At 42.3% G+C, this 22,552-nt stretch overlaps 4 protein-coding genes across 7 annotated transcripts; 1 reads left to right on the top strand and 3 right to left on the bottom strand.

Annotated features, from left to right (window-relative positions):
- The first annotated feature begins 4,010 nt into the window (after nt 1-4,010).
- On the top strand, nt 4,011-9,181 carry LOC102708632 (nuclear transcription factor Y subunit A-7-like). Of its 4 annotated transcripts, none has more exons than XM_006657882.3 (7): nt 4,011-4,179; nt 5,378-5,517; nt 6,582-6,732; nt 7,251-7,363; nt 7,445-7,513; nt 8,109-8,276; nt 8,756-9,181. In XM_006657882.3, the coding sequence occupies exons 2-7, from the start codon at nt 5,461-5,463 to the stop codon at nt 9,131-9,133; spliced, it is 936 nt and encodes a 311-aa protein (XP_006657945.1). In that variant the 5' UTR covers nt 4,011-4,179; nt 5,378-5,460; the 3' UTR covers nt 9,134-9,181. The 4 variants fall into 4 exon arrangements, with proteins under 4 accessions (XP_006657945.1, XP_015694842.1, XP_015694843.1 ...); XM_015839356.2 differs by having other exon boundaries at nt 6,563-6,732; XM_015839357.2 differs by lacking the exon at nt 5,378-5,517.
- A 387-nt stretch (nt 9,182-9,568) lies between these two features.
- LOC102703598 lies at nt 9,569-11,946 on the bottom strand. Its single transcript, XM_006658733.3, has 4 exons — nt 11,557-11,946; nt 11,372-11,449; nt 10,154-10,329; nt 9,569-9,995 (listed from the first exon to the last, which is right to left on the bottom strand). The coding sequence occupies exons 1-4, from the start codon at nt 11,849-11,851 to the stop codon at nt 9,801-9,803; spliced, it is 744 nt and encodes a 247-aa protein (XP_006658796.2). The 5' UTR covers nt 11,852-11,946; the 3' UTR covers nt 9,569-9,800.
- Nucleotides 11,947-13,168: 1,222 nt separating this feature from the next.
- On the bottom strand, nt 13,169-15,453 carry LOC102703323. The gene is made up of 4 exons (XM_006658732.3): nt 15,095-15,453; nt 14,747-14,955; nt 14,079-14,151; nt 13,169-13,504 (listed from the first exon to the last, which is right to left on the bottom strand). The coding sequence occupies exons 1-4, from the start codon at nt 15,288-15,290 to the stop codon at nt 13,317-13,319; spliced, it is 666 nt and encodes a 221-aa protein (XP_006658795.1). The 5' UTR covers nt 15,291-15,453; the 3' UTR covers nt 13,169-13,316.
- A 3,676-nt stretch (nt 15,454-19,129) lies between these two features.
- On the bottom strand, nt 19,130-22,256 carry LOC102708352 (acidic leucine-rich nuclear phosphoprotein 32-related protein 1). Its single transcript, XM_006657881.3, has 2 exons — nt 20,997-22,256; nt 19,130-19,657 (listed from the first exon to the last, which is right to left on the bottom strand). Exons 1-2 carry the CDS (start codon nt 22,188-22,190, stop codon nt 19,400-19,402), a joined length of 1,452 nt encoding a protein of 483 aa, XP_006657944.1. The 5' UTR covers nt 22,191-22,256; the 3' UTR covers nt 19,130-19,399.
- Nucleotides 22,257-22,552: the final 296 nt, after the last annotated feature.

Below are 22,552 nucleotides of genomic sequence, written 5' to 3'. Positions count from 1 at the left end.
GCTTGCAATCATTGTTGACTTCTTTTCAGACTTTTCTGGTGCGGTGTCTATCTTTTGATCATTAATTTCCCTTGTTACATATATTTATGAGCGAGTAGTCAGAAGTGTTGTAAGCGTACTTTTAATTGCACGTTTTTAGAGTAAAATTCACGAGAAATTGCACTAATAGATTATAAAGTTTCAATCTTCAGATATGTTGTTGCCACATAAAAGTCAATATATAAGGTTGACGATGGAAACTTCAACCATAAAAGATCGATTAAAAAGGAACTTCTTAGTGGTTTAAAATAGTATTGTAAGGCCTCTTAGGTCAGTACTTTTTATATTTCCTACTGTCTCGCGCATTTCAATCTGCAACTTTTCTGAAGAGTAGAATTCATATCCGAAGGGAAACAAATATACATAGGGAAAATGTAATTGCATTTTTATTTATTTTTTTGCAAAACATGTTACAAACTAACTGGACAAAGTGGAATTTACTTCATCCAAAATAAGTTTACTTTTTAGTTTTTATATAATATTTGACTTTTCGTCTTATTTAAAAAAATTTATGATCAATATTTTTATTTTTATTAAATGATAAAATATGAAGAGTATTTTACGCGTGACTATTTTTTTAAGCTTATATATATATAAGCTTAAAAGACAGATAGTCAACTGTTGGACATAGAAACTAAAAATTAATTTTTTAAGGACGAAAGTGATATATATTGAGATTAACGAAGAAGCACTTGTATCAAGTCGACTTGAACATAGTTGGGTACATTATATCGCAAAGAGCCTAATCAGCTGTGCTATGACCAATCCGCAATTACAAGTGCTGTTTGAAAAAAGGACGTGTATTGGACGTGCGCGTTGACTAGTAATAAACAAAAAGAATTATAAAAATATCATTATAATTTTGCTAAATTAGAGATATGATATCCCGACTCATGTGTCATTGAGTCGTGTGTGTCTCACATATCTACTGATATGCTAATTAATGATATATCTTTAACTTTACAAAATTATAATGATATGGCTATAAGTTTCCGTGAAATAAAATAACCATGATACATCAGGATTTAGACCAAGCGTGCTTGCATTATAGCTCTTTATTTTTAATCATTTACACTACTCTTCAATGAACTTGTACTTTAGCACCGAATCGATGTTGAGTGGAAAGGTAGTTGCTAAATCGAACTCTTAACTCAAATGATAATAAACTACATAGATCCTTTTTTTTTTCAATGAAGTATCTGGCAAGATGTAGCGTGATAGACATAACAGAGGACAAATCATTCTGGAAAAGGATACCGAGATTAATTAAGGAAGCAAAGCTTTTGGCCCCTTGTGCACATGGCAAAAAGAAAGCAAAAGGAAAGTTCTTCCTTTTGTGCTTTCATGTTGGTATCATAGGCATGTTTAAGAGAGTTTCTCTTAACTTTTGAGAAACCAAAAATTGTTCTAAACGTTTCATAACTTCTAAGATATGTAGTTACAAATTCTAAAAAATAAACCAAGAAACTAGAAACTAGAGAGGTTGTGTTTCAGAGCTTTTCAAATTTTCAGAATCTGGCTATCACTAAAGTTCTTCAAACATGCCCATAGAACCGTTGGCTAGCCTAGGTCGTTGGCACTTGCTAATCAACATAACATGGTTGTCAAGGACCAAAAACATTATCAACTCTGTTCATATGATGGAGCGAAGAAGTTTTTGTTGTGCTGTAACGTAGATATAAACGGTTTTTAGTTGTTGTCGTCCAATCGGTAATTCAAATAAAATGAGGCTCCTTTCATTAAAAACGAAAACAAAAATCAAGGTACATTATAAAACATCAAATTCTATTAATTGAAATTTGAAAGGCTTTAATGCTCAGCTGTTGAGATATTTATGTTTTTCTACCTACTCTAAGATATCTACTGGAACTGGTAAATACTATCATCACCATAATAGACGATAGAATGACACACAATCTCTATAATCCTTTATAACGATAGTTCTATGACTTATATTACAAAACATAAGACTATTTATATGTGTGTTGATAGTAATGCCATTGCAAAGAAACATCATGACGCCAAATATATTGTTGCACCAATATTAGAGTTGATGTATCAGAGGTAATTTTTCCTTTACATTTTTTCTTAGAAATACAGATGGATCGGCTAAGGCCGTGCTCGGCTTAAGTTTTCCTATCCAACACATATGATTAATTAAGTATTAAAAAATTTAAAATAGATTAATATGTTTTTAAAGCAACTTTTCTATAGAAATTTTTTTAAAAAATATATTGTTTAATAGTTTAGCAAACGTGTACGTGAAAAACTAGAAAATCCGGATTAGCAAAGGAGAGAAACAATACGGACAGAATCACAGAATGCACCTCCACCTGACAATCCTGTCTAGAAAGGCACTTAGCTATGTGGCAGCAACACAATGAGGTGTTGGGAGCTCTCGTAATGAAACCAAAACTCATGACCGTTTTGTCATCTTGGGTGAGATCAGCCAGATATTTTAACTATCTTGAAGTATCCTCTTCCGTAGAGACTATAATTCTTTTAGCCTAACATGAAAAATGGTACATGAGAATGATAGAGGCAAATGCAAAATAGGTAACTATTGATATCTTTGTAAATGTTAAGTTTAATACTGTAAATTTATATCAATTTTGTATTCCAGTTCTATTTGTATTTTAGAAATATACTAAACAGCGAAAGGAAGCTTGCTTGTGCAAAGTAGTTAAGGGTTTAGCTTTATAGTTAGCTTGGAATATAGTAAAATCAGTGTATACATAGGTATGGCTCTTTTGCTTAACTCACTGACCGCCAAGATACTCTAGCATTGTTCATGTTTTTCTAGGGGTTATTTGATTAGTGATCATGTGCATGTCGTATTACGCCTCCTCATGCCTTCCATCTCCCATAGGGATCATTGCTATTAACATTGAAGGGACATATCATTCCTCTAATTTTGTGTCATGGAGAGAATGAGAGAGCAACCATGTGCATCTCGGCACAATCCCCTTTCAGCTCTCACCTCTCCACGCCTCTTCTCTTCTTTAGCTCATATGTTTCTATTATTCCGTCTTCGTATCTTCTTTTCTAACTTGAGCTTTGTTGAGTTGCACCAACGTTGACTCTTTCTTGACCTCTTGCCTTAGGCGTGAACCATCCTTGACGATGTTTTGTTTGGCCTTGTTCAAGTAGTAAGCTTGTCTTGGTTGACCTTGGTATAACGTGTAAATATATGTATCGTTTTCTGAGCATTTATAAGGAGTGCACGTATATGTCGACGTGTAAGTATATGTATCGTCCTCTGTACTTCTAAAATACAAAAAGAACAACCAACCAAATTAGAACCCTTGTCAATATTTAAGGGGTAGTTGAATATTCGACGCAAGGGTTTTCTTACGAGAAATGATTGGTCTAATTCAAGAAACTCAGCCTAGCAACATTAAGCATATATTATTGCTACAGTATTTATATCTATTATTTTAGGAACCCATTATAAAATAGCACTCTAAGAAAAAAATGCTTTTACTACTTTATTTAACATGAGCCCACTTGAATCTCCACTCGCCTTAGAAAAATAGTGCAACATGTCCATGGTCATCATCTTATCTTATCACATATGCTTATGCTTATAAGCTAAAATTTAATTTTTCAACCTTAAATTTAGATTTAATTTTAGGGGTTTTTTTACTAAAATTTGTTTTTCTGTTTTGACTTTTGGATAGCTAAGAATACGTATATAAAATTTTATTTATAAATTATTTTTACTTACAGATATATCATTTGATATTTTCATGAAAAAAACCAAGGACTCACCCCATGTCTACAATTTTAGACATGTCCATTCACCTCTATGACCCTTCCGAAAACACGATGATCATCTGATTCTTGGTGCATCTATCAATTTTATTCGAAGAGGTGACGTGTGAGCATGGAAAGAAATGCCAAACATTTTTCCTTTTTTTAAGTACTAGAACAATAAGGCAAAAAAAGAAACCCGAGAAGAAGTTAAATAGCAGGTCGCATATTTGGCAGCAAGAGCACACAGAGCACAGTCCTCTCCTCTCTCTCTCTCTCCCCCGTGCTTCCCATTTCTGCTTCTTCGCCCACAAATTTCTCAGTCTCGAAAAGGATTCGGCAGGGAGGAGTTCGGAAGAGGAGCTCGAGGCGAGACGAGAGAGAGAGGTACATCCATGTGGTTTTCCTGCTCCCTCCTCGGAGAAATCCCCAAATTGCGTTCTTGCATGCGCGGTCCATGACACAGAGCTGTCGGTCGGTCGGTCGCTTCAGTTTTTCCTTTCCTGGTGTGGATTTCTTGGTTCTTGATTACGACATGCTATGTTCGTCGTGATTGTTTGGTCTAGTTTCTTATCCCCGTATGATTTTCCCCCATTTTTTCCCTTGTTCAGCCTGGGAAATTTGGGTTCTTTTCTTCTTCTGATTCTTGGTCGGTGTTGCATAATTTTGGTTCTTTGCTGCGCCTTGATTCGGAGCTGTGCTTTAGAGAGCGGTTTAGACGTCGCAAGATGCGGGCTTTCCAGGAAGTCAAAGCCCTGCCCCCCCCCCCCCCCCCCCCCCTGTTGTTTGATGGCCACTGTATATGAAATGCGTTTGAGTGGTGTTTTAGGCCATGGATTTTTGCGGGATAAGCTAAATTTCGTGTGAATTGTGACGGTTTATCGGATAAGCTTGTAAATGTGTGGGCTTGCTGTGGGTATGTTTTGATTTAGCACTGGTTTGTATTTGTAATAGTTATTCTGCTTATTTGGTTTGATTAAGGCAAATTCTTATAATGAATTGCAATTGCAGGGGCTTCTTCAGACTCATAACAGTCCACTAATTTAAATAGTGTAGGATTTCTCTTCATGATCTGCATGCAGTAAATATAAACCTTAGTATTGTAGGAGCAGGCTACCTAAGGGGCATTTTTGTGCTTGTTGCCCTGGATAAGGCTGTTCAATAAATCAGATTTTTTTTTGTCTGTCCAGGATGTTGTGTGCTCTTTGTAGTGATTCTCTTTCTAGTAGATAATTTTATTTGTTTTTATGATTCTGTTATTTCTTATTACCTATTAGTAGTGTGTAGGTAGTTTATTGCAACATCTATTGTCTAGGGCACTGAAAGCAACTATGCATAATCATATTCCAGTTAATGAGTACCAACCAAAGTAATCATGTTCCAGTTATTGAGTACAAACCAAAGCAACTATGCATAATCATATTCCAGTTAATGGCAACAAAATACACAGTTCCCACCAATATGAAGGGATTATATTTAAAACCCTATCATGTCCTATCAAACTCAAACTCGCGTTGTTTTCTTGACTTGTTTGTTACCATGCCATCTGTTCTGTTTAAGTTTATGTTGGCAACTTATCTTGTAGGCTGTTTGAGGTGTCAGTTCATTCGACTACTTAGAAGCACACGAGAAATAATGGTGCTTGGGCTAAAGTGAGACCGTCTCATAATGCTAACACTTTTACGAGAAATGGAAGATCATCGAGTCCATGCTATGCCTGACTATGTAAGTAGTACTCCATTCGTCTCAAAATATAGCTACTTTTAGCATTCAAATTTTGCCCCAAAATATAGGTACTTCTCCACCTAATCCCTTATTTCAACCAATCACAACCATCTCTCTTTTAATTTCTCCATCTACTTTCTCATCTTAACTAATCACTACCATTTGAGAACTAGTCGGTGTGTCTTCGACCCCAGGGATCAAATATTGAATTGCCTCATAAGGCCAGTCTCAATGGAGGTTTTATGGGGGTTTCGATCTCATTAATGATTAAATGATATGCCACATAGGTAAAAATAGTAATGTGGTATAAAATTTATGATGACAGAGAGGATTTGAGTTTCATGGTGATGAAACTTGGTATACAAAGCTATATCTAGACCATAAAATTGGATTAAAAACTCCATTGAGAATAATTTGTTTCATCTTCACATATTTAATCAACTTCTATTGGTTATTTGGATGCAACATTTGAGTAGTCTGTTAGCATATGAAACTATGAAGTGAAGTTTTGCATTGAGAGCACTTGTTTTATTCATTCACTCAAATATATTCTGATGATGACACTATTGAAAACCGCACAATGAAATCTTGCATTGAGAATGGCCTAAAAGGGTATACATATGCATGTGCATTTAGTGGATCTGCACGATATCCGTGCAATGTGGCTTAAAGCTGCTAATCTCAATCCTAAGTGTGTATTTGGGACACACATGGTTGTGTGTTCGTTTGTGGTGGTGTGAGCGTAGTGTGTGTGTGCGTGCGCACGTCTTGATTGTATCCTCCTAAAAAAGGAATTAATCACTACCCTCTCTTATTTAACTTCTCCACCCACTTACTCATCTCCACTAATCACAACCATCGCTCATTTCATTTCTCCTCCTACTTACTCATCTCAACCAATCATTGTCGTCCCTCACTTAATTTCACCTCAACGTTAATTTCTGCAAATTACCAGAAGTGCTTGTAACTTGGGACGGAGGGAGCAATTATTTATGGCACAACCTGGCAGTTGCTAGCTTCTTGCACCATGAATAACAAATACCAGCTAGCCTCTGCATGTGTAGGATTTTTTCTCTGAAGATCATCAGATGAAGCAGTTAGGTAATAAGATGTATGATCAAGATTCCCCATCGAGCAATTCTGGCCAGTCTCACCAAGAAGAATCTGCCATGAATGACAGCAGTCCAAATGAGCGACATACCTCAACACAATCCGGTAATGCATGATCTTAAACACTTAAACAGAATTTTCACAATTGTAATCCAGTCCTAGTATAATATCAGATACGATGGTCGCAACATAATTTCCTCTTCAATTATGTCTCTTTAGAACACATTTTTTTATGTTGCTTCCTTCCTGGTTTGCAATCATTTCTCTAGGGATTCAGTCAAAACATTAATCCAATCTCTAGCAATTGTGATACCTTTAATGATTATTTGTGAGCTCATATATGCATAGTCTAGTTAACTTTATGGTAGTTGTATTGTGAAAAGAGTTAATGTGGTCTTTATCAATCCTTTTTTTGGATTGTGTGAACTTCGTATTCCTTTACTGCTGTTACTATGTAACTTGGACTCATCTTTTGCAAATTGTGATGTCATAGTTTCGAGTCATTTGCTTTATCAGTGATTTTCTTTTAATCCTTCCAGTGCACATGCCTCATTTATAGTGATTTTCTGTATTATAATCATTCTGATGCCCAACTTAACAGCTACTGTCTTTTTTCCCCTCAGACAATGATGATGATCATCAGAAGCAAGATCAGGACAAGACGAAGTCAATATCATCCTTGGGAAATCCTGGAGCTGCTTTTTTGCCTCCAACACTCAACTATAGCCAATCCTTTGTAAGTTCATGCAATCATGAAAATTGTCGTCCTCTTTATATTAAATGTTACTTTCAGTTGACCAGCTATATTGTGTTCTAGGCTTGTATTCCCTATACAGCTGATGCATATTATGGTGGGGTCTTCAATGGATATGCTTCACATGCCATTGTGAGTTCACTTTACCATTTCAATTCTCACATCAAATTTTGTGCAATCTTTGACGGCTGAAGGTGATGTTATCAATCTATTTTCCCCGTTTGATACATTTACAATATGTTGAATGTCAAAGATCTTATTCGCTTTCGTAGTTCAGCATTTTTTTTTTCTATTTGTGATTTCTTGAGTTTTACAGATCGTATTCATTATGGAAGTTCAGCAGTTGTAGTTCAGAAAGCAAAACAAAAGAGTAAACAAGTGCTATAAATCAAAGAGAGGAATTTGCAGGGGATTCATGCATCAACTTTATTAACTTTAGAAACAAAAAAAAGGAAAAACATACTTTTAAATAAAACGGAGGAGCTTGCATGTGATTCACACCTCTTTTTTAGATTGCAGATCACAGCTTTATCAGTAGATTCTGGATTTTGTGAAAACCATTTGTAAGTTTATCAGCTAAAAGATGCCACGAAATCAAAATTTTATCTTCCTGAAGACACTAGATACTGTACTTTATAGAACTTATTTCCTTTATATTTCCAATTATTTTCTTTCCTTATGTCACTGCATCAACATTTGTCATTTTTGTCTTATTTATGCTACCCAGGTTCATCCCCAGCAAAATGGTACCACAAACTCCCGGATGCCATTGCCTGTTGAGCCTGCAGCAGAAGAGCCAATATTCGTTAATGCAAAGCAGTACCATGCCATCCTTAGAAGGAGACAGATCCGAGCTAAATTGGAGGCACAAAATAAGCTGGTGAAAGGTCGGAAGGTAATACTCTTGGATACATGCTGTTGCTGGACCATACATATCCTTTGGCTACAAATTCATTTTCTTGCCTTGGTATTACTTAGGGAGAAGGGAGTTTATCTGGGTCCGGAGTATATTTTAATGCTATTCATTAATCAAAATATATGTATGTATATTTGAAGTGCTATCCAGTGACCTTCAGGAGGCACGCACATAACATAAATTTAATGGTCTCTGCAGCAAACCATCCTCGTTAATCACATGGGTGCACAGCAATTAGTTTATGAGTGGTGCTTCCATGATTTCATATTTTTGCTATTACCATTTCATATTTGAAGTGTAGGCTATTACTCTGCATATTCGTGTACATCTCCTGCTCATTTTTAATTTGAGAACCACAAGATTCATTTCGTAGGGCACAGGCACAGCCACTTAGAGCTACACATTTTCACCTGGAAATTACCTGCTACAAGTTAAAACCATTTCTCCTGCCTTCTCAGCCATACCTCCATGAATCCCGGCATCGTCATGCCATGAAGCGGGCTCGTGGATCGGGAGGGCGGTTCCTCAACACGAAGCAGCTCGAGGAGCAGAAGCAGCAGGAGGAGGAGGCATCCGGTGGTGCAAGCTCCACCAAGGCCCCTGGCAATAGGGCATCATGCCTTCAGAGCGGCCCCGGTTGCACGCCGCCTTCGGCATCCGCTCCCTCTGAACCTGCAAGTGTTTCAGCCAGCAGAGAAATGTTGGGTAACCATGAGCAGAACCACCTCCCGCCTGCTGGATTCCGTCCCACAATGGGCTTCAGAGCGCAGAATGCTGGAGACGGTAAGCTGGTTGCGAACAATGCTATGCACCAGCGCGTTTCCATGATGAGGTGAAAGTGGTCTCAGCTCTAGCACCATCACTGCTTGGTGGCAATTCATCCTTGGCTTATGAAATTACATGATGGAAAATGTAGTTTCATCCTCAAAAATGGACCAAAACATGTGTGGTTCCCTTTTTAAGTTTCCTGTAACTAAAAGGCACTGCAATTTGCTGCACTGATCGACTGACTGTTGGTTCTGTTTGTGGACAGTTCTGTCTGTACCTGCTGTAATCTAAATACTGAGCTCTTAAGGTAGAACCCTGGACTGATGGTCCTCCGTGAATTGTGCAGTTTGCATCATGCTGGCTCCTACTGTTAAGTGTTTGCATTTGATGTGACAACCTAACAAATAACACACTGACATCGCAAAGTCTGTATGGTCCCATATTGGAGTCGTACAACACGTTCTGAAATTGGATGATCCCATATTGGTGTCAAAGAACACATTCTGAAATTAAGCGGTATATGGATGATAAACAGGGCAGTAAATGGCCCATGAATTAGACACTTGCCAACAGTTAGTAGCAAAGAAATTTTCCATTAAAATGATCTAAGGAGGTCGGGCAGAATTCAGGTTTTACAAGTAGTTCTTAGCAACACTGAATCGATTTACAGGCCCATTGGTAGAAAATTTACAACTTGGGCAAAAGTAAGGTGAAATGGAAAATGGGTGATCTGATTTAGATGGAAGCACTCATCCTCAGCACCAGTTCGAGCCTCTCGGCCTTGCGGTAGTCGTTATCAGTAAGAGGTCCAGCAGGGAAAGCTGTAATCTCCAAAACTAGGTGGGGAGTAGGAAGCTCATCAAACAAAGCTCTCACGTTATAGCAGCACACACTCTCACCATGTGCGCTTTCCCTCCTTATTTGACAGCCCTGATTGTAAGCAACATTCAGTTAGGAGAGCGCCGATTTTACAGCAAGTGCAAGAAACATGCCTAATATCTCAGTTTTTCTTATTGAAGCATCTTATTATTAAATTATGAAACAAAATAGCTGAAAAGTGTATTTGCTGAATTAAGGGACAAAATCACCTTGTGAGTGGACGCATCCACAAAGTGGTCATCTTCAGAGAGAACCAAAGCAATTTCTTTAAGAATCCGCCGACCTTCTTCTTTTGAGCGAACTCGGTAAGTCCTCTTCAGTGTGCCTTTAGTCGTTGGTTTCCATTTGCTAACTAGCTTCCTCTTATCCTGAGCTTCATTTTCTCCTGAATAAGAAAAACATGCACTTTGTTTATCCACTCCGTGAATGAAGATGAATGTAAATTTGATCAGAACCATAGTCCAATACATGAACGAAGCAATGGAATACAAATCTGGAACCACAATTGTTTATCCAACAATATAACCAATGATAATATCTGCAATACTGGATCCAAAATCACTCTGTTTACCAAAATGATGATGCTTCCCTTGTGAGCTGCTTAAGCTATAATACTTGGGTTATGTTTGGTTTCTTTCCACCTAGAGTCCTAGACACAATGTCACAATCTTATAGAAATTTGACACACAAAACATCAAATCCAGCTTGGGAACACAAGCATGTTGTCGGAACACAAGCATGTTGTCTGATCATATCAAAAAGAAAACAAAATGATCCTAACATAGTTAGATTCGACACAGTAAATGCATTCTTCTTTAATAATACCAAGGTGTTACACATCAGAAGTAGAAAACTTGCATTAACTGCACCAAAGAATAGTAACCGAAGTGTCAGACTTTACATATCCGTGGTAAACTATTCTTGTTTCAGAAATGATTTTCTTGCATATCATAATAACTAAATAAGTCTACAGAATCCTCCAGACACATTTAAGGCCTCCAATATGTTATGTGATTAATCAGTAAAACATCAAAGAATCTGATTCCCATATCCATGGCAAACAAATCTTCTATACGTTTCTGTTCCCTTATGGTATCAATCCACCACACTTTTTGCTTTTTCTACAGCCAAAAAATTACTTCTCTGTAAACACAGACAGAAAACTTCCTTTTTCACACGATATGATATACATATTTTTTCCACCTTTGTGGTCCCAAATCTAAACCCAATCCAGAGATGTAATTGCATGCACTCTCAAGCTAGCAGAAAGCACGCTATCCACCCGATACTGAGGAATATTTCCTATCCACGATCCACATTCTCCTACTGATTACAGAATCCACACACCTTTCGTATTTTAACAAGGCTCAATCAATAAACTCAGAATAACAGGTAAACAGATTTTTTTGAATGGAACTGCACAAAACCTGGTGCGCTGCCACGCAGCTTCTCCGCCCACTTGGAGAACCCTAGGTCGCTGTCCCCGGCGCCGTCGTCGCCAATCTCTGCACAGCAAACACGACGCGGGCATCAAAAACCCCGCCATTAACGGAATCGAGCCCGCCGCGCTGCGCTTGCAGCCGCGAACGCACGCGATTAATATTGTACCAACCGTGGGAGAGGAAGGGGCTGCGGGGGGAGCCGGCGAGCCCGATGTGGAGGAGCGCGTAGTAGAGGCAGAGCCTCCCGGCCCAGACCAGCACGGGGCCCTCGAGCAGCGACGCCGCGATGGGCACCACGGCGGCGGCGGCGGCGGCGCGCCCCCTCCTCGGCGGCGGCACGCGGATGGGGCACGACGGGAGGAAGGGCGTCCTCTGGGCGGCCGCCGGCGCCGGCGACCGGAGGGAGAGCGGGCTGGGCACCACGGCGGCGGCGGCGGCGGGGGCGTGGAGGAGGTAGGCGAGCATGGCGACCTGGGCGGGCGGCGATATGGCTAACTGCGGCTGCGTGGGCACGTGCGTGCGTGTGTTCGGTTCAGTGTGCTTCAGTTTGTTGGGGTTTTTAAAGTGGGAGTCAGCGTTGCAATGGAACAACAAGAACAAAGATTTTTGTTTCTGCAAGAATTTTGTGTGGTATAAAGTTTAATGAACTTTAAGGAAAAATGCAAAGATCATTTTTTTTTCTTATTACACGTAAAACTCAACATACGGATAGAAGAGACAAAGGGTAATGTCATGTTCCAATCATCTATACTCGGACACTCGGTTCTAAAATAATCTTGACATTTAAATTTGAAATGGAAATATAAAGTTATTTTGGAATGGAGGAATTGATTAGTATATTATTCTCTCTATTTTATTTTATTGGAAGCTGGGTTGTTCGAAATTAAATTAACCGATTACTTCAAAAGAGAGTATAAGTTAACAAATAACTTAAGAACTAGTATTGTCTCCGTTTGGCATTATAAGTTTTTTTTTCTCTTTGGATTTATATGTATGCTAATAAATCTCAACATATGTATAAAACATATTAATTGATCCATGGATAAATCTAGATATGGTAAAAACGTCTTATAGTATGAAACTGGAGGATTACATGTATAAAACGTTGTTGAAAAACTATATTTTAAAAGCATTGTACAAATAAACTATACCTTTATTAGCTGAAAAACTGAAAAGAACGGGGCCTCCAATAAATTCATAGGCCACAAAATCATCGCAGTTGTAAATTTGAGAAGGTTTTCTTTGCGAAAAAAAAGGTGGTAGATCAGGCTCTTAAAATGCCAAAGTTACTTTGTATATTCTACTTCAGGAATTTTAGGGGGAAAAGGCCAAAGGACGAATATAATATCTAGGATTCAATTTCCCTTCTATCCTTCTCTGTGAGGAACCATGCATATGGTCATCTCAGGATCAGATAATGGCAAAGACTGAAGGAGATGGAGTGCGACAGCTAGGACTATGGGATAATAATCTCCACATACCATACCTTTCAGATGACACGTGGCCGTATCTCCATCTTTACACTTCACTCGATGATCGTGACCAACATTTCAATAGAACCTGATAGGCCCGGCCCGGCCCGGCCCAGACAAGCCCACGGACATGGCCCAACCAAACAGATACACTACCTTGACACTGACATTACAGAATCAGCAAAAGAGAGCATTTTTTCTTCCTCCTCCAAAATAAAAACAGATGGCAATTTTCAGCTGCTGATAGACTGAATTACTTCTACTTGGCATGACACCAAAGAAAGAGATGCAAGGTTCAGACATTGAGATCTTCCTTCCAAAAAGAACATCAAGATTATCTGTGATATATTAGCAGATGGACTTTACATCTTTACAGCATTCACAATTAGGCATGCTCAATGTATATTCAGACTCTCAGAGCAACCTGTGTCTATACATCTCTGCTCTTTTTTGAGTGGCTACTCTGCAGACTCACCCTCACCCTCACCCTCCTCTTCCTTCCAGACAGGGAGGATCCCTTGGCCAGCCAGCCTCTTGTAGACCCAGAACACCACATACTTGGCATTTGCCCTCTTCTCATCGATCAGAAAGGGCTCGATGGTGCTCACTTCTGTGGCATACGATGAAAGCGCAAAGCCCTTTGGTCCTGCGTTAATCATTGAGATGAGAAGTGTAAAAATTGTAAGGCGTTGAATAAAAGCTATGTGCTTATATCTTTGATTATGATGATGATATGATGATGTGCTACAAAATATGCTCTTGCATACTAGCCGGCATGTTGGTCTTTTTAACACCTAGATAAATACTACCTCCGTCCTAAATGTTTGACACCGTTGACTTTTTTATACGCGTTTGATTATTCATCTTATTCAATTTTTTTTGTCAAATATGTAAAGTTATATATATGCATAAAAATATATTTAACAATACACGAAATGATATAAAAATAATTAATAATTATATAAACTTTTTGAATAAGACGAACGGTCAAACGTGTATAAAAAAGTCAATGACGTCAAATATTTAGAGATGGAGGGAGTATCAATATATCGAGGCCGGTAGTTTACAGTTCGCAATTAAGAAGGCGAAAAATGTAGGTTATGCGAACGCACTGAAGTATGGTCGTGCGCAAACTTCTCAGCAGGGAGAAAACAGCACTGCTAGTCTTGTTGTATCACAGGAAAAGAATTGAGAAAGGTGTACGAGGTACAAGCTTTTACCTGTGAGGTCTCCATTTGGGAAGAAGGCCCAGAAGTAATAGGGAACGTCGTCCTTAACGAAGGAGCCCTCCAACTGCAATTCATCAAAACAAGGATTAGCAATGTCCGCTTACTTAATAATGGAACATAGCAGAGTTGTTGGTCATTATCATTCCTTATGAGTTATGAGTTGTATCCTCATAAGATAAACTATACAGCTCATAAGGATGAGGAAAAACTTTTGTGCAAAACGCCCTGCGAAAAAAACTTCGGTGAAAACTCACATTCTAATGCAAACATTTAACAACGAAAAATTGGTATGTTGTGTTATTCTACAGGGGATTTGTAGATCATCAGAGATGCTAGTATTTAGAGCTGGGCTGAATGCGAAAGATAAATATGCAATAAGAAACCTACTCCGTTCAACTACAAATAGCAGGCAACATTGACCGTTACTTGACTTGTTTAACATTCATCAAGCTACTCACTATGCTCTGCTGAATTGCTTCATATCATCTGTAACTTTCTAGCTTATACCAAGTTGCCAACTTGCACATTTCAAGACAAATCATGCTGAATTAATACAGTCACACATCAACAAGCTTCAGACTACTCTATTCTGATTTCTGAAACAGTTACGAATGCTAAAACGTAGTGTGATACTTTCCAGCAATGAAGTGGGCACTCACCCTGTTGTCTTGGAAGGAGAGCTCCACTTGGGACACGTCATCCTCCGCCTCCAGAGCCGCCATCAGCGGGGGGATGATCTCCTCCTGCATCATCTCCGGCAGCGCCTTCACCGGAGGCTTCTTCGGCTTCGCGGCAGGCTTACTCGCTGCGGGCTTTGCCTCTGCGGTGGCTTCCTTCTTGTCATCGGCCGCATCCTTCTTCTCACTTACTGCACATCACAAAACGTCACAGCAAGCACAAGATCAACAACAACAACAAAAAAACAGCACCTTTCTATCGGCAAATCACTGATCAAATCAACACCAATTCGTTTCTTTTGCACAGTGACCACGCAATTGGGGGCGGACCAGTGGTGGCGGCCGCGGCGGCGGATGATTCCTGCACGGCGGAGCAGGAGGCGCCGGAGCCGGAGCCGCGAGGGAAGGCGACGAGGAGCGGCAGCCGCTGCCGGCCGAAGACGAGCGGGACGGCGGCGGAGCACTTGCACCGGCCGCGCGCGAGCGGGGTCGGCCTGACGAGGCGCAGAGGCTGGGTCGCCGCCATGGGAGAGGGAGAACCGATCGACCGATGAGAGGTGACCGTCTAGAGCTCGTTCTTGGCAGAGGGCGACGGCCGGCGAGGAGGAGGAGGTGGTGGTAGCTGGCTGGTGCTCGCTTCCCGTCCACTGGTTTCAGTTGGATGGCATCGGTTTCCCGCCACTACTCTATCTTCTTTGGCTTTAGTTTCTAAAATTTGTCATCTTTAAACATATAAATAGAGCATTAAATATAAATAAAAAAATTAATTGTATAGTTATAGAAAAATCGTGAGACGAATCTTTTGAGTCTAATTAGACCATGATTAGCTATAAGTGTTACAGTAACTAACATGTGCTAATAACAGATCAATTAAGCTCAAAACATTCGTCTTACAATTTTTTGGTGGAATCTATAATTTATTTTTTTATTTGTGCCCGAAAATCTATTCTAATATCTGGTTAAACGTCGTGATATCAGTTTAAAAAAACCGCCCCCTTTGTTCGGAAACAGCAGCTCGATCAGTGGCGATCGCGGCAGGAGCAGCACGCCGCCTCCAAGCCAGCCATTTGGTTCGTCATCCCTGGGCCGTACGATAAGATTAGTTGCAATACGTGATGGTGATTATGGGCCTTTTTGAGTTCCAACATAAACAACTTCTTCCCCTGATGGTGTTTTCTTTCAAATTGCAGCACTTTGTTTGTTCAGTCAATTCAAATCAACATCCCAAAATGAGGTAGTATAATAATTCAGTTAAAAATAAAAATATAATTTATATGTTCCAAAGAAAAGCATTAATATATCGACCAGTCCAAAAAAAAGTAGATTAGGTTCGTTGAAACTTCTAACTACAAAAGAAACTTCCTTATTTCTTTAGCACAAGGAGGAACTACAGAGTTTATTAATTACAGTATTTGCGGAAGAACTACAGAGTTTGTTAATTACAGAAGAAAATTCCTTACTTCTAATTACAGTATTTGCAGAAGAACTTCAGAGTTTGTTGATGCATTTATGGACAAACAAAGAACCTCTTTGTAAGGATTAATTCATATTGTACCATTCGGATTATAGTAATAAACTGTAAGGAATTATTTTTATATCAACTTAAATCTTATCATTCCTCCAATTTTTTCCCCATGCAACTCGCTCCTATCAGTTAAAAACATTCTAAACCAAAAAAAGCGGGCAGTTGGGGATGAGAGGCGGAGAGGCAACTGCGCCGTGGGAAGAGGCGGAGGCGGAGGCAGAGGCGTAGACGGAATCCGAAGCCGAACACCTCGCCGCGCGCGCCGTTTCCCACCCATCTCCTCCCTCCCACGCGACTGACAAGTGGTCCCACGTGGCCCCACTTCCCCACCTGCACCACCACCACTTTTGACTTCCACTCACCCACCCGGCCGCCCATCACCAACCACGTCCACCCTTTCGCTCCGCTCCCGGCGCCCACGGCCCACCCCGTGGGCCCGGTCCACGTAGGCGCCGTGCGCAATACGCGCAAGCAAGAGAAAAAAGTGAAAAAGGTCATTTTGCCTCCCTCAACTATAAGACGAGTTTGATTTTTATCCGGTTACAATGCATCTCTCATCTTCTAAAACCGGTGCAAATCAAATTTCAAGGTAGTATTGAGTCTGGTTTTAACGCTGATGTAGCATTATAGATAAAACTAAAAAAATAAAAATTAGAACAAAATGTGTGGGGCTTATATCTTTACTACTGTAAAACCACAGTTTCCTCAATTTGTCGGTCCTCCCACACAAAAAATTCCTCACCTCATCTTTGAGGTTTTAAGTTTTAACTGAGTTGTATATTTGTCTTAATCTTTAGCTGAATTTAATAATTTGTCTTTATCAAAGATATTTAATTTAGCCCATGTTTCAACTAAGAAATTCGTCGTGCAAGCTAGCACACACCCCTCCGTCTCTCCCTACCCTCGGCATCGTCTCTGATAGCTACCGTTCCCTCGACTAGGCAACGGCCGCGAGATCCTCTGCTCCATTGCTGCCGATTATGTGCCTTGCACGCACGTCCGCGCCTCATGCGCCAGTACCTAAACGGTGCCGCGGTGACTGGTGGGGAGGACCGTGACGCCTCGTTCAATCGGCGCAAGAAAATTGAATGAACCAAAGCATGCTCGATTATGTCATCGCCATGTACATGTACATGTTTGAATCTAGTAGCTGTACGCCCGCACATACTCTATCTGGATATTGGATATTTAGTTAATTCCTTCAGCTACCAATCTCGTTTCTGTTATGGCCGGTAGCAACATAGGGTATACGGTAGCAACATAGGGTATATATTGCCTGGCGGAATAGTTTTGCAGGACCTTTTCTTTTTTCTCGTTTCTTGGCTGATCGATTGCATGGAAGACACGCATGGCAAGGTGGGAGGAGGAAGAGCACCCGGAGACGGCACGGCAAGATGGACCGTCGTCAGCGTCCAAGTCATCCGGTCCAAGTGCCATGTCACATAAAAATCTTTAGCAAAACCGCTTAGGGTGCTAAGTTGAACTGGCTTATGGAGTTAAGGGAGTCAAAGTGTCTGGTTTTACAACGGAGCGATGTGAATTAGATTTAGAGATGAGTTGAGGGAGGTAAAATGACCTTTTCTCGAAAAAAAAAAGGAAAAACAAACGGCCCATCACACCCGCCGCCCGATCCACGACCCATCGATCGATCCACGGCATCCGATCCATCCCCAACGCGCCAGCGGTGCGTCACGGGCATAGCGTGCGCCAGCCTGAGCTGGCTTACCTAGACACGGACCACATGGTCAGACGAGGCTAGCCACCCGTCCGGGGACCCACCTCCCAGTCACCGTACGTGACATGGACCCGGTGCACGTGACCCACCGCTGCGAGCTCATCTACACCCACTACCACTACCCACTGACCCGCGGGCCCACCCGAGAGGTGGGCCCCGCACGCCGTTTCTTTAATCTACGAGAGCTGCCCCGGGGCACGGAGACGTGTCAAAGTTGGGGTGCCAGCTGTGGGTGGCCAACTCAAGCCGGTGGGCCCCAGCGACGAGGGGCAATACCGGCAATCCAGCACGCGGGACGGAATTAAAGAAGCGAGAAGCATCCAAGGGAAAGAGGGGGTGGCGTCCATCCAAATCCGGCCGAATCTCCCACCCGACCCCCTCGAGCCGCTCACCGACAACGCGCCACCCACTCCGCACCGGGGAGGTTCGCATCACCGCCGCCGGTCTAGTTACCGCCACACCTCGGTTAAAAAAATCGGTGCGCGTCAGTTCCCCGTGAGGGTGGAGTGCACCAACTGCAGGTGGGGCCCGCTGGGCAGTGGGAGAGGACCACGGTAGGGGCCGTGGACACGGCGCTGCTGCGCCACCGCGGGCTTTTGTTGCTTTGCTTCCGCTCGGTCCAAAAATTGGTAAATAATAATGCTCCTCGTCTTACTGCAGAGAGCACCGGGAGGTCCGGGAGCCCGGTTCGGCTGCAGCGAGCGAGCGGCGCGCATCGCTGCAACCACAGCCGTTTCACCTATCTCAAAGCAGGCAGCGCCCACGTAGAGAAGCCCCCCGGTGGGAGGCAGCGTCGTCCACATTTCCTACCAGTAAAGAACCACCCACAGCAAGAGTTCAACAACTAGGGCAAAGTATAAAATTTCAAATGTGGGAAGGCAACGGCTACCGGGTGTCCGGGTGAGCATTTGAAAGGGGGGCCATTTCCCGGGCTTTTCCTTTGGAGGGAAACTACAGTTTGAGCACCGGGAACACATTGGCTACACTGCCAATGTAACAGAAATTTGAAAGGGAGGAGGGAAACCTGGGTCTTATAACTACCATTTGAAATTCTGGAGGGAAAAAAATATAGGAAAGAGGTGATGAAGGCTAGAGGGGGAGGCAATGAACTGAACTGCACCGAACTGAACCGCTTAACTTAACTGAGCTGCCATGGCTAACTAGCTAAGCTGCTACACAGGTATCTCCATTTTCCCTCCTAAAATCTGATGTTTGAAGAGGAGGATGGATGAAGAAGCTCTCTGAATCCAAAGTGTTTACAAGAAAAACGCTAAGAAAAACAGGGGAAAACCCACCATTTCTATTTGCTGCTGCTGCTTGCTTCTTTCTAGCTGAGGAGGAGGGGAGGGAGAGATCCATGTACATTGCTGCTTGGTCAGTGGTGCTTGAAGGGCCTCAGATCCTCAACACCATCGTCATCCTCATCATCATCCCCACTGCCCGATGGATTATCATCTCTCTTCCGCTTGGCGCCCTGCGAGGATGAGGGCAAGTCCGTGCCACCATCATCATCGTCATCAACCTCATCTCTGTCTTCATCGGCATCATCAGCCTCAGCTGCGTCGAGGTCGTTTCCAATGGCCATGGCCTGAGGCTGAGCAATTGGCTGGACAAGATATTCTGTGTCTTCATCCTGAGACGGTAAAAATTGATGAATTCTCATTAGAACTGTGTTTCAACAGTTTTTCTTTTAGCTATTTTAAATACTCCGTGATTCAAGGATTTAACATACATGCAGCAACAGATTGAAAACAAAAACATAGACAAAGTAATTATGCATTTGCTGAAAGACAGTGAAGTTTCCTATCAGTGTAAGAAATAAATCTGTGCTGTCAAAGCCATAGTAAACATCAACAATCTTCATATGTAAAAGCATTAACCTGCCAAGGAATGAAACGTCCTATACGCAGAGTTAACATAATAAAACAAATGTGAAAAAAAACATGAAGTAAAGGGCAAGCGTGACAGGAGATGTACCTACAAAGATATTTAGCAAATAAATTGCACAGTTAGGGTGTAGGCAAAAACCAAAGCAACTTCTGATGGCACAAAAGATAAAAGTACAGGTCTGTACAATTTTATACAATCAATGATAATATATAATGAAACATGGCATAAAGATAGGCCAGAAAGAAAGAAATTCATGCAAAACATCTAGCACTGATAAAACCGAAATATCATCAAAATTAAAGTTGAAACACTATATATTTACTAGTAAAGCAGATGACATAGCTGTGGATATCAAGTAAGGCCATAAAAACCCTTATGAAATCCCAGGTCTAATAGATGCGTCATTCTTTTTTCTTTTAAGCAATTGCCAATTTTTTATTAAAAAAGAAACTTCAGAAGCAGTGTTTCAAAACCTTGTTTTTCTGTCTGTATGTAAGAATTTTAACTCTGTTGTTATACATATATATACCAAATCACATCTAAAGCACACTAATTCCTCACTTCCCTGTCATTTTTGGGCAAGAGCCATATCTAGAATTTCAAAAAGAATGAACACATAACAAAGTACTAATACACAAATCATAAATCACACATATACGCCTTCTAATACTGATGGAGCACAAGTCACTAAAGTGCTCTTATGTATCATGCTAAGGTCACTGAGGCAAAAATGGTTATCCCTGGTCCTATGTATCATGCTAAGGTAAATGCGGTAAAAATGATTATCCCTGCTATAACAGTGCAAAACATTAAACAGCCAAAACTCAGGCTATGGAAAGGAAACCTAACATTTCAAGATCCGATTCAGCACGCCCAAAAACATTCTGCGCTACTAAACAAACAACCACATACCAGTTACATGAACTAGTAAATCTCCCAGAAACATGAAATCTGCAACCGAGCACTGGTAATCAATTTTACTAGAGAATAGTATAAACTATTGGTACCATTACCAACAAACATTGCAATGAATATCAAATATCTTAAACGCTTGGAAGAAATCAATGTGAAATGTGTAATACCTCATCATCCACATCCTCGTCTTCGTCATCATTCTCCTCCCCATAAACCCTATCATCCTCCAATCTCTCGCCATCCTCCTCTCCAATCTCACCGTTCTCATCCTCATCTTCCCCCTCTCCATGCTCATGCCCATCAATCTCTTCTCCAACGCCGTCCCCCACTGGCAAAGCTACCCTCCCACTAATCTCTGGCTCAGCCTCCTCACCATCATCCTCAACCTCCTCTTCATCCTCATCGTCCTCATCATCCTCGTCCTCGATGCCATCTTCCTCCTCATCACTACTACTTGGCACATCATGCACCTCAATAACAGCGTCTTCGTCATCACCATCCTCATCGATCTCCTCCCCCAAATCATCCTCCTCATCGTAGTCTTCCTCATCATCGTCGTCTTCCTCCTCCACATATTCATCCTCGTCAGGGGCTCCCCCAACCGCCGCGACCCGAAACCCATTCGCGCCATGGTGGTGTTCGGCTCCCCCGTTCGGCACAACCTCATCGGCATCGCTCTCATCTTCGTCCACATCGATGACCCCATTCACCTCCACCGGGTGCATCGCCACGCCACCACGCGGGTGGGAGACGCCTCCGTTGGCCACCTCGCCGCTGCCAGGATCCTCATCCTCGTCATCATCGTCGTCCTCCTCCTCCTCACCGTCGCCATCGCCATCCCCGTCGTCGTCGTCGTCATCCGACTCTGGCCGCTCGTTCTCGTCGGCGTCCATCTTGTCGAGGTACTTGAGCGTCCGGATCATGCCGAACACCTTGGATCTGTAATCCTTGACCCGGGTGACGGGGCACTCGTAGAGGTCGAGCGAGACGAGTCGGAGGTTGGCCAGCGGCGCGAGGTCGCCCACGTCCTGGATTCGATTGTTGCTGAGGTCGAGGTCGCGCAGCGCGCCCAGCCCCGCGGCGACGAGGTGGTCGAGCCCGCCGGCGATGCGGTTGTCGGAGAGCGTCAGGCGCGTCAGGTTCCGCAGCCGGGGGAACCCGGCGAGCGAGGCGACCCCGACGCCGGCGATCGACAGGTGCTCCAGGCTCTGGTACCGCTCCAGAATCTCCGCCGCGGGGAGCCGCCCGTGCAGGCACTTCACGGCGCCATCCAGCGTCAGGCTCCTCGCCGGAGACGAGCTCCCCCCGTCCCCAGCGGCCTGCAGCGCCGCCTCCACCGCCCTCTCCCACGCCTCGTCCATCCCCTCAATTTCTCTTTTAAAAAAAATAAATATTTTTTTCCGGGGTGTTCGGCCTTCGAGAGGATTTGAAACGGAGTGATATATACGGGGAGGGTGTTTACCTCCCCATTGGAGGAAGGGGAGGGGCGGTTCACGGGGTGCACCGTGGACTCGGCGCAGGGGAGGTGGCAGCGCGGGTCGCCCGCGCGGCCAATGGGAGCGCTCGGATCGGGTGCCGCGGATCGCTGACGTGGCGCGATCCGAGAGGCGTGTGTTTCTTTTGAGAGGAGGAGGGAGCGGGCGTGGAGGCGGGGTGGGCTGGATGATGCCAAAAGCATCTTTTTCTCGGCTCTGTTTTTTTTTCCCTCTTTCTCTCTCTTTTT

This window comes from Oryza brachyantha, chromosome 7 (assembly GCF_000231095.2).
Source record: "Oryza brachyantha chromosome 7, ObraRS2, whole genome shotgun sequence".
Classification (NCBI taxonomy): Eukaryota; Viridiplantae; Streptophyta; class Magnoliopsida; order Poales; family Poaceae; genus Oryza; species Oryza brachyantha.
This window is presented reverse-complemented; position numbering and strand designations above follow the sequence as displayed.